This window comes from Magallana gigas, chromosome 1 (genome assembly GCF_963853765.1).
Source record: "Magallana gigas chromosome 1, xbMagGiga1.1, whole genome shotgun sequence".
In the NCBI taxonomy this organism is placed as follows: domain Eukaryota; kingdom Metazoa; phylum Mollusca; class Bivalvia; order Ostreida; family Ostreidae; genus Magallana; species Magallana gigas.
The window spans coordinates 73,841,342-73,854,367 of record NC_088853.1 but is presented as its reverse complement, the minus strand read 5'-3'; the positions used below and the strand labels follow the sequence as shown (position 1 = coordinate 73,854,367).

General features: G+C 32.6%; 1 protein-coding gene across 1 annotated transcript in view; it reads left to right on the top strand.

The window, feature by feature from the left end:
• Positions 1-11,087, top strand: part of LOC105337929 (protein ERGIC-53) — an 87,525-nt gene extending 76,438 nt beyond the window's left edge. The window contains exon 15 of the mRNA XM_066075141.1: positions 10,814-11,087. Within this exon, the coding sequence (XP_065931213.1) occupies positions 10,814-10,850 (37 nt within the window). The 3' untranslated portion in view covers positions 10,851-11,087. The remainder of the gene's footprint in view (positions 1-10,813) is intronic.
• Positions 11,088-13,026: the final 1,939 nt, after the last annotated feature.

Genomic DNA, 13,026 nt, shown 5'->3' with positions numbered 1-13,026 from the left:
GGGCTACGATGTACAATTAGTAGATTTTCGTTCCTAGTAGTGGATTTTATTTCGCCCTTGAGTAAACGTAATCCTTAAACTTGATTTATTTTGCTTTTAGGTCAAAATGATGTTACAACAGATTCGATTGAATCACACATCGGAATCGTCACAACAAAAAATATCCCAAAAGAAAATGAGTGTAAGTTGACTTTTCAACCTGAGTTTCATCATTCGTTCACAGCCAAAGGTGTCATTAGCAGTCTTCACATTTCCTGCGTAGCACTAGATACAATCTGGGTCAGCGATGACGGAAACAATCTCGTTTTGACAAATAATACTGGTGACGTTTTACATCAATTTGAGAATTTGTCTCTTAGTTATCTATTCGGATTTCACACAGTGAATAGAGATGGTGAATTATTTTATATAGATAATAACTATAGCATCAACAAACTGTCAAATGACATGAAAGAAACAATCACATTTATAGAGAGAACAGACACTATATGGAGACCATGGTGTGTGTACTGGTCCCCGTCCACTGGGGATCTACTGGTCGGGATGTATAGAAAGAAGCAAAAGACCGGCAAGGTAACCCGGTACAACCCGAGCGGACAACTGAAACAAACAATTCAACATGACAACACAGGAAGAGATCTGTATTGTATACCAAACTACATAACAGAGAACAACAATGGGGATGTCGTTGTATGTGACCTGTTTGATGCAGTTATTGTTACAGAGAGTAAAGGAAGACACCGTTTTACTTATACAGGACATCCATCAGGATCAGGACTTTGGCCTCATGGTATTTGCACCGATGCTCTGTCAAGAATTTTGGTTTGTGACGTACGGTCAAACTCAATACACATTATCAGCAAAGACGGACATTTTCTCAAACATTTCATGACAAAAACAGACGAGATTGCCACACCTTACACCATATGTTTTGATATCAAAGCTAACACTCTCTATGTTGGATCATGGAACCAAAATACGATTTGTGCCTACAGGTATAAAACCCAGCAGCGCTCATCGACTGGTAAGTCCTGGTACTTTACAATTAGATGAATTGGAAAATAATCTGCATGTTTAAACTCTCACTAGGATATGAAACTGGCTGGTCACGTGATCAAATCCTGTAACGATAGGAATTCGAAGTTCCTTCCCGGTGAATCTTTTTTTCATTTGCAGTGTATATTCACGTTTGAAAGAGGAAAATTGTGTACTTGAGCCTGAACTTTATTTCTTTTACAACGATTGATAAACATGTCCTACAACCTTTATTGATATCTCTCGTTGGCACGGGTGTTAGCGCGAGGGGGGGGGGGGGGTCATTGTTGTGGGAAGAAGCTGGATTACCCGGAGAAAACAAACGTGTCCAAGCGGGTGACTGCCATACCCTATCACATACAACCACAGTCGGTAAGAGGGAAACCGGGTCGCAACGGGGGGAAGCGAGTGTACTGTTCACTACGCCACTATGACACATGTTGTGTAGAATTGTTCATTACCCTGTTTTTAATGTACAATAATTAAACCGTCAAGCGAGAAGCCCGTGTGCTAATCATTGTAACGTCATTGAAAAAATACATATCTGCAATGCATGAAAATTCAAACATTTCTTACTATCATTCAGATTATATCAGCTTTCTATGAATCAATTTTTAATCAAAGTTATTCTTCCTTTATCTTTGTATAAAAACAATACTTAAAATAAAAATAAGTATTTTAACCTAGGAATATAGTTTATAAATTGTAAAAGCAATGAATGGAAAAATACAAAATTGTTATGTAAGTTTATCATTACATCATTATAATAATCATCCAACATGTTCTGTTTTGTAGATGAGGACCAACAATGTACTAATAAATGTGCCATGCATGCTTCATCGTATGTTTAACAGACTAATGGTGTCAATCAGAAACAACGACTTACTAAAAAGAATTCTGTTATCCTTTTATCATATTGAAAATAAAGATTTTACGACATGTAACGCTGTAAATTGTATTGTTCATTTTGGATCACCGGCGGATGTAAAAGCATTAGGTATTAAATTTACAATATGTGGATATACAGTCACTACGAATTTTCAAAACTTAACAAATATCAATATGACTAATTTAATTAAAAATTGTGTACTGATGCCCTAATAAAAAAATGTATTTTTAAAGTAAATGGAATATGTTTATGTTATATATATATATATATATATATATATATATATATATATATATATATATATATATATATATATATATATATATATATATAAAGAAAATATATAAAGAAAAACATTTTATAAAGTCACTAAAACCTTCGTTAAATAGTTTGATATAGACTGTTTCATCGTCTGTGATTTTGTTTTACTGTATATTACGCTATATAACTTTATTCTACGATTGTTTCCTTCAATAAGCATTATGACGTCATAGTATTATTGTTGACGTTATCACTAGGTAACGCAATTACGTCATAGTTTTAACGACTGTAAAACGTCTGAAGATTTTTAACAATGAAAGCGCTTATGTTTTGCAGTTAGTGTTGCTTTTTTTCTTTTATTATATTTTTACCGGACACTGAGAAAATACTTTTGTGATTTGGATATATATATATATATATATATATATATATATATATATATATATATATATATATATATATATATATATATAATTTGATCATTATTATTCCGCTAAACATTGTGATTAGAAATATTCTTTTTCTTATTTTTTTAAGTTAAGATTATCTAAGAGTGTCATCAAACAAATAATTATGAAAAGATTATTACTCTTAAAGGGTATATCCAGTCAAAATTTATATTTCGATAAAATACTCATCTGATAATTTAAAACACAATTTAAAAAAAAAATCAAAGTTTATAGGATTTATGCTTGAACTTGAAATTAATAAAATTCTTGTAATATCGTATTTTCCCCAAGCATATGATTAGTCGATTGCTGTCATATGACCGTGCCATGAATTCTGGTTCGAGGATCATGGAGCAAACTTAATCTTAAGACAAAAAAATGTAAACTGGTATAATGTTTATTGATTGAAATCACCGACAAAAATAGAAATGTAATTAAAAGTGTCTTGATACAATATTATGTACATGCGTGAAAGTATCCCTCCTTCTTTCATGTCTTCTGTAAACGTAAGAGGAAGCTTATTGAATATGATACGGATCATCGAAACATGCCGTGAATCACAAGAAAACATTGACAGAACCTACACACAGTTATGTAACATTATAACAAAAAAAATAGAGTGTAGTATACCGAAATTTGATTGGTCAAAAAGGTCGCGGTAAAATTCCGTACACGTAAACCCTACTGGAACAATGAGCTCACTGAGCTATGGCGAGTCATGCGGGAAAAAGAGAAAACATTCCTAAAACACAAAAAAAAGGAAATAGCCTATTAAAACAAAAATCTTTCAGTGAATACAAAAGGGCTCAACAGGAACTAGACAAACGGATGCGTTTTTTTCGTCGAAAATACAACTTAGATCTGGCTATAAACCTTGATATTTTCTCTTCAAATAATCCCAAAAAGTTTTGGGAAGAACTGAGGTCTCTTGGACCAAAAAGGAAAAATAAAGTACCGACAGAGTGTTATACTGATGACAATGATGGGTCTATATCTAGTGACCCCACGTATGTGCAAAACGTTTGGAAATCGGAATTCTGTAACTTATATAATCCCTCCACAGATGTAGCCAGCAATGACGCCCTTCTCCAACGTGTCAAAGAATCGGTAAACTTCATGGAAAATAATATGCTGGACCCCCTTAGAGAACATAATCCTTACCTTAACAGACCTATAGAACTCGATGAAGTGAAAAATGTTATTATGAAATCTAAAAATGGAAAATCCTCTGGTGTAGATGAAATCCCATATGAAGTGCTCAAATACGATTGTGTAATAGAAGTTATTTATCGCCTCTTCATGTTATGTTTTGAGTCCCATATAATTCCCTCTGTGTGGCGACAAGCTATTATATGTCCTATTTTAAAAGATTCTAACAGTGACCCAAGAGTACCGCTTAACTATCGAGGAATCAGTCTATTATCAACTATTTATAAAATGTACAGCTCTATTTTAAATCATAGATTGGTATCATATTTAGAAGATAACAACCTGCTTGTTGATGAGCAAAATGGATTTCGACGTGAACGCTCTTGTGCTGACCACGTTTTTACACTTAACAGTATTATACAGAATAGAAAAAAAACATTCGTTGCGTTCATCGATCTACAAAAAGCTTTCGATACAGTGGACCGTGACCTCTTAAAGTTCTCCCTCTTAAATAATGGAATCGACGGGGATTTTTACAATTCAATAAATCTATTTATGGAAACACAGTATCGTGTGTAAGAGTCAGTGAGCTATGTACCGACTGGTTCTCTACTTCAGCTGGGGTACGACAAGGAGACAACTTATCACCGACCCTCTTTGCTCTTTTCATTAACGATCTCGCAAAAGAAATTAAAGAACTGAGGAAAGGTATAACGGTGGGCGAAATCAATTTAGGTATTTTATTGTATGCTGATGATATTGCTATTTTATCCGACTCAAAAGAAAATTTGCAAAAAAATATTGGATACTGTGTCTTACTGGTGTGAAAAATTTCGTCTTCATATAAATATGAAAAAAATCAGGAATTATACATTTTAGGAAAAAAGGACCCCGAAGCGATTTTCAGTTCCAAATTAACAGCAATATTCTCCAGTATAATACGGTTATAAATACCTTGGTGTAATATTTCATGAAAAAATGAATTTTCAAAACAACGCCGATACTTTATCAAAAGCTGGTGGACGCGCTCTCGGAGGCATGATTTCCAAAATTCGTCCATATAAAGAAATAGGAATTTCAACTTTTGAAAAATTGTTTGAAAAATTGTGTAGCACCAGTTTTGGATTACTGTAGTGAAGTGGTACAGAATCGAGCCCTACGTTTTTACTTAGGCGTTCACAGATTTACACCTTTACCAGCACTACACGGGGAATTTGAATGGAAACTCTGTTATCATAGACACTGTATTAACGCCGTGCATTTATGGAATCGATTGCTGACAATGGAGGACGATCGGCTCACAAAGCGTGTTTTTCTGTGGGACTTTAATCAAACTGGTTTATATAGATGGACATCACGTATTAAATCACTATTTGAATCCATGAATCTGTTACATATTTACGATAATTTATCAATCTGTGATGTTAATGAATTTGAAAACAAGCTGTTTCTTACTTATGAAAATGAATGGTTAGGAAATATAAATCAACTACCAACATTGCGATTGTATAAAATCATTAAAACAAATTTTAAAACTGAAAATTACCTTGAAATGAACATCTAAAAATCTCAAAGATCTATTTTGGCACAATTCAGATGTGGGATACTCCCAATTAGAATTGAAACGGGGCGATATAAGGGGGAACCTCTCGATGAAAGAATATGTTATTTTTGTGTATTAAATGAAATAGAAGACGAGAGTCATTTTCTGCTGAATTGTACAATCTATTCTGATTTTAGAAGGGAATTATTTAATAATATAGGATATAATCCAACACTGGTAATGTCAAATTAAGACTGTATTTTTTTTCTACTGTCAAATTTTCCTAGACAAACCTCTAAATATTTAATTGAATCTTACCTTTACAGACAATCATTATTGTATAAAAAACGCAATGCGTAATATGTGTATATTTATGTTATAATTGTATTTGCAGTGATATATAGGCCCAATGGGCCGAGTGTTTCATTATCTATTTTGTAAAACATTTTGTAATTGTTATAATGTCACTATAATAAATTATTTCCTTACTTACTTACTTATTATGAAAAACAAATGTCAATTGTCCAAATATGATAAACAAGCATTTTATGACTGACGCTAATTTTGACTTTAGTCTGAAATTTCGTGATCCTGAGGCTTGTTGTATGTCAAACTTTAATAAAACTAGAATATTTTCAGACTTTACTAAAAATACATTTCCATGAGAAAATACGGGTTTTGGCACGTGCGACATTGTGACTTCACAATGGCGAAATCAACGCCTTTGCATTTTGAAACAAAAAAATTGATGTTAAACTTTTGAAGTAAACTAGTACACATTTGATATATTATTACAAAACAATTGTAGCCTTTTGAAATCGGTCAATACATGGTTTTGTAGACCTGATAAGATAATATCAAGATCGGACTACGTACTCGGTCGATGAAGAGGCTATAATTGTATAAAATCAAGCCCTCACAAAGAAAAACCTCTCGCTCGGCTATTTCGGCCGTTATCAGCTGTGTGATTTCACAAATGTGTCAAACTGCAGGTACAATCTCCGTTGCTTTACGAACTATGTATCATCATTTGATTACCACAGCAAACAAAAAGGCGTAGAAGATGTGTCACGGATTTGTCTTTAAATACACATTTAAACGGAGTGTTCCAGTGCAAATAATCAAATTAAGAAAAAAACCTACATTTGATCTAAATTAAAGTTGACTGCCTTTAATCGACTCGAGATAAAAACATGATTTTGTACCTGTTAATTCAAACTGCCACCCTTACCTACCCACAGGCATAGAGACACTCCTAATTAGATTTTTTTTTAAAATTAAATAGACATGTAATATAATCACATGAAATAATGAACGAATGATAACTATATGTCAGTAGATCTTATCTGAATAGGCAGACATAAGTGATTTTTTTTTACTTTATTAAGATATTTAAATACTTCTGATAGCTTGTAAAAACTTTTTGACCATAAAAAAGCTAAGAAAAATAAGGCACTTTGTTTGCCTATAACATTGATGAGGGTGTTGAGTACTAATGAATTGTTGCATATCTGTAGGGACAGGATGCTTTTTATATTTTGCGTTTTCCTGACTATCATAACATGTAAATATTCCGTTTTACCAGAAGCTTTGGTTATTCTTTGAAAGTTACACAAATTATTACCAAATGAACATGAGTTAGAAGAATACTACAAAAATCATTTTCCGTGCTATAAATTGTTCATTAAAACTAAGCTCTTGTGGCAATATGAAGTGTGGAATAAACTGTTTAAGAGTATTTGATTGTGTTTTCTCACAAAATCAAGCATGTGTCTTTCATTTTCTTTATATTTATAATTTGCATTTTCCATCTATTTTTTTATTTGTTATTTTCATATGTTTATTTATTACTTTATGTATGGAGTAGCCCTTTGTATTCTCAGTTTTGTTTTTGTTTGTTTTGTTTTTTCAAATTTCTTCAATCCAGGGTTTGTCGTGTTTTGAATTTACACATGTGTAATTTGCATGTATGGTATGTTGTGCTTTAGATACCTTAACATTTCTGTAAGGTAAGACACGATCATTCAATAAACTGCAAACATTTTTGATACAAGTGCTGAGATTTAAAGTATCTCAAAATATATATCTAATTCACCGAATGGTCGATTTTGATATCGTGAAATTTCAGTCGAATAAGTTCGGCGTTGTCTTCATTCCACTTGTTTTATGCACAAATACTCTTGACAATTAAACTTATTGGTGAATGGCCAGAAAAAAAATCTACACGCCAGTTGAAAAATGTCCCTTGCTTAAAAGCGATGAGCTTTCGGTCAACAGATAACACTACTACCTCGAACATATTTAGAACAAAAAAATAATCACCAGATATCTCTCCCCTATATCTACCATTTGCAATTCGTAGACCTAATAAGTTACATAATTCTCAAAATGTCCCACCATAATTATGTGTATCTTGGTTTTTCTTTCATAAAGAACTTGGCTGTCTTCGTGTATAAAAGGTAAATTTCCATCAGATACGACATAGTATAAAAAGCATTAGTAATTAAACCATTTATGTCACCCGTTCTTCCATTTAAATATCTTTTGACATATACAGAACCCGCATATTTAAATTTACTTATTGACTCCTCATTTAGCTGGAAAAACAGTTATCAATATCAAAATCATCATAAACACACCGGTTTCAGGAGGTAAATAACCAACATAGCACTGTAGATGTTTTTCAAAGACACCTGCATAGAAAATGTGTATTTTGTTTAAATAATAGCAAATCCATTAAGTAAATTAATGACAACGTTGAACTTATCTTGACTGAAATTACACGAAATCAAAATCTTCTACTCGATGAATGAATTATCGATTTCAAAATAGTCTTAGAATTCCATACTTGTTCCAACAATGTTTGCAGGAAAATGAATGACTAGTTCTTTCTTTGTATGCACTCAATGTTCTTAATTTGATACGTATGTGCATAGCATATTTTGTATGTTCAATTTGGGAATACCACAAAGCACTTGTACTTGAAAATAAAAGATAAAAATTAAAAAAATAATTAGAAGATGATCATGAGTTCCATTTTATATTCATTTGTCATTTTACACTGAAGTACGAAAGAAATACATGAAGAGGTTTTATTTAATAAAAGAAGTATTTTGAAGTTTGTTAAACGCCCTAATGTTAACAATACAAAACAACTCAATAACAAGGGTTATTTTTGTTTAGAATCTCCAAACAAACGAGAGCACAACAATGTAATGATACTCCAGTTTAAACTTGGGATACGTATAAGTCAGTTTACATTTTATGCTGTGTATATCAAATTATCTTATGTCCACTCACCTTCTGCTCATAGTTTGATATATATTATACTTTGCAATCCGACGAGATGTAAAGCTTAATGACAATTAATAAACATTCGAATTGAAGCAATGGAAAATGTAAAAATATGTCATGCATGTATCAGTGGTATCATTGCACAAAGATATCACGTTTTCTGCCATTGTAATCAATGTGTTTACAGAAGATATCAAAATATGTCAAGTTGTTTTATATTTAAACAGCGACACAGAATTGAGACGAGAGGATTATAAAAACCGACTAAAACAATTGCAGATACGAATCAAGAGATGTGATAGAGTGATCGTCATTAATTTATAAAATGTGCATGTATAACACATGTATTAATTGCAGAGTTACAATTAGTTTATGAGTATACACATACTAATCTTAGTTAACGATCTATTGAAAATTACACTGATGAGAATATACTTTGAATAATATGCACATTGATCATGCAAAACATTAATGCATCAACAAAACAGACCAAAACGTAGTTGTTATGTTTCCCCCAAAAATATATTGTTATATGAAATAATTTCTTATTACGCTCATTATTTCCATAGAGAAGAAATTACCTTCAATTGAGTAGTCATGAATCTTTACTTTTTTAATAGGGTGGGAATGCATACTAGTAGACCTATTGCGTAACGTCTGGCAGTGACATGTATAACTGCTTAATGTGTTACATATGTATGATTATACATTTTTCAGTTTTAGTGTGTTGCAGTACCGATCAGACCCAACCTAACAGAAAGTAAACCCCAACTAAACCCTGCGATTAGTTTCTGGGTCTAGAGTGAACCCAGAGTAAACCCAGACTAATCCCCAAGTAAACCCAGATTGGACACAGAGAGTAAACCCCGATCAGAGGTACATGTATACCCTAAGGCAGACGCTACATGTGTATTCAGAATATACATGGGGCAAGAATCACAGGCTGTAGGATGATAAGATAAAATACAGGTCTTGTTCACACTTCAATGCGAATAGTTGACTCCAAAAGTAAACCTAAAGTAAACCCCGAGTAAATCCAAATTAAACCACGAGTAGGACGAAATTTCAAGAAGTAAACCCAAATTAAACACAGAAAGTAAACCCGAAGTTTAGTTGAGGTTTGCTCTGGTGTTAGGATGGGTCTGATCGGTACTGTAGTTTGCATAAATTTATAAAAACGCGGGTAGGTTAAGGCAACTCCGAGTTTAATGACCGACCAAAATTATGATCAATTTAAAAAATGTTTATTTTTATGAAAACGGCGCGGGATATTAGTACCAAGTGAAAGAGTTCACCAAGATATTATTTTTCTACTTCGGAATCGACTCAATCTTTGAAGCTGCCGTGCCATGGTATCACGTGACAGTTAAAAATAGATCACTTTTTTACCTTAACAAAAAATCAAAAAGTGTAACACTACCCCGAAGTTCATTTTTATGTTTGCTACAATAATTCGATTGGCAATTAGTTCATGTTTATTAGTATTACTGCTAGAATCCTATTGTACATCGCATAAAATAAATATTGTAAATATTTGCCAGAAACCCTCTCAACTTCGAAAATTTCATTGAAAATACTACGCGGGTATGATAAGGCAACTCACAGCGATCAAATTCCTCTGATCGATATGAGTCACAATAAGCAGCATGATGTCATATTTTACTTAGAAACATGTCGATTTTACCTTTATCTCTGATTTAAATTATAAAAATTACAGACATAAAATAACACTAGAAACTCTTCTAACTGAATATATCTTCGATTTCTCTCTATTACGTATAATTTTCATTGATGACGTCACAAGCATGTTTAATAGAGAATATCATGTCGGGAGACAAATCATCGGAATGCAGTGTAAACAATGCCGAACTAAGACTTATTTAATACAGATACCTAAGATGTAGATGAGTGTCTGTTAGAATATAATCAGGATAATACAGGCATGGATATTTTGTTTAATCAGCGAGTGTTATAAGGTAATCGGATCGACATTTATATGGCTTGACCAGCCTTCCCTCTGTCAGTGTGTACAAAAAATGGAAAAAGTGTAACACTACCCCGGATATTAGGAAAGATGATTTTGGTAAATATCAACGGTATATGACCTAAACTACCTGAAAAGTGCTTAATTGTACATGTACATGTATTACATTGACAGTGTTTAATACCTTTCCTTGTATAATATTATTTCAGATCAAACAAAGAGGCTCAGGCAAAGAAATTTTATTAGGGTTTACAAGAATTTACAGAATGTTAAGTTTTAAGGAATTATACGGTGCATTTAATTAAAGATTGAGTACGATGTATCAGTGAGAGAGAATGCGTCGTGTAAGAGTTACCTGCCTTTCAAATGGTGATCCGATTTATGAATGGAGTCAACACTTTTTTTTTTAAATCTTTGTAAACGTGTATTTTGGAGATTTTTGTTTTCAAACATCTTTTATTGTATATTTTGGGGTTTTATATATATATATATATATATATATATATATATAAAAGGTGTGGAGAAATGAGACAAATTTTCCTAAAATTTGAATTATTTTCACTGTTAATCTATTTTAAAATGAAAAAAAAAATTATTCAAACTGTAAATATCTGCAGCAAACTGCCAAAATGATAACAAAAAAGGAAATGAATAATTAGCAAAGGAGTCGTATGAAGTAGTAGCAAATGCATTTTTGATTTAATTGATCTAGGTTTTTTTAATCATAGCATTTTAATCTCAATTCAGACCTGCATGTAAGTTATCAATTGTCTAATCGTGTAAATATAAAGCATATTTATTGTTATTATGTGAAGAAAAGATATTCCAGACAAGAATTATTATTTACATTTTGATTGTGCAATTTTTATCGGAAGATGATTTATAGGCAATTACTTTGTGCTGTGTTTACTGTTTACTGTTCTTGCATCAGTTTTACACAGAGTTTTAACTTCTTTAGAATTGTTGATCAGGGGCACTTTTTTTGCTTTGAATTTTTAAATAGAAGCCTTGCTGTGTGATGCTACAGTAAGTAAGTAGTAAGTAAGTAAATGATTTATTATAGTGACATGTGTTTTATAAACAAATAAAGATACATGTATATGATATAATACCTTAATTAATAAACACCCGGCCCATCGGACCTATATGTCACTTTATAAACATGAATATACAAATAATAAGATTACGCATTGTTATTTTTATACAGGATAGATTGTCTGCACATAAAAGCTGAATATACAAATTTTGCCGTTTGTCTAGGGAAGTTAGCTAAGAGAAAACCAGTGCAGTCTGAGTCTGACATGTTTAATGATCGATTATTAAAGCCAATACTAGTAAAGAATTTGGTTCTAAGTTTTGAAGAAGATGTACAATGTAATAAAAAATGAAATTCGTCTTCTATTGCTTCTACAGAACATATAATACATAGCCTATCGTTTACTTCCTCCCCCTAAATCGCCCTGTTTCTATTCTGATAGGAAGAACACCACACCTAAATTGTGCTAATATAGATCTATGAGGTTTGGGTTTGTCCATTGTAACGTATTTTTCTAAATTAAAATCACTTTTGAAAGACCTGTAAGTTCTTAGTTTTGAAACACTTTGTAGTTCATTTTGCCAGTCATTCACGAATTTCTGCTGAAGTTTGATCTCGGCTAAGTTCAAGTTACACACCTCCCGATTTAAAAAACATGTACGTCCTCCAGATTTGGCGAGGTTTTCTGTATTATTTTTAAATGTAGCAAATTCATCGAAAAGAACACCAAGATATTTATAGGATGTTGTATAAGCAAGACATTCCCCCCCCCCCCCCCCATGCAAAATACGTGATCACTTCTCTTTCGCTGACGCTTACGAAAATGTATTACTTTAGATTTGAGAGAGTTTATCCGTAGCCGCCATTTCCTACACCAGCCAGATACAACATCAAGCATTGAATCCATGTCACCCTCGTTTTCTGCAATTAATGCAATATCGTCTGCGTACAGAAGGACGTTAAGTTTATTGGGGCCAATTTGAATCCCACTACTGAGATGTTTCAGTTGCATGGCGAGGTCGTTAATAAACAAGGCAAAAAGTGTTGGGGAGAGATTGTCTCCTTGTCGAACACCCGATCTACATAGAAACCAGTCTGTGTAATGATCACCCAGGCGTACACATGATTCGGTATCACAATACAGAGATTTTAACGCTTGGTAAAATTGTCCATCCACTCCGTTTTTAAGTAAACAAAATTCCATCAACTTTCTGTCAACCATATCGAATGCCTTTTGTAAATGTATAAAGGTAACAAATGTGGAGTTTTTATTTTTAACTATGCTGTTCAGAGTAAACACGTGATCCAAACATGATCTTTCGCTCCGAAATCCGTTTTGTTCATCAACTAATAGGTTGTTGTCGTCTAGGTAGGTGACGAGCCTAT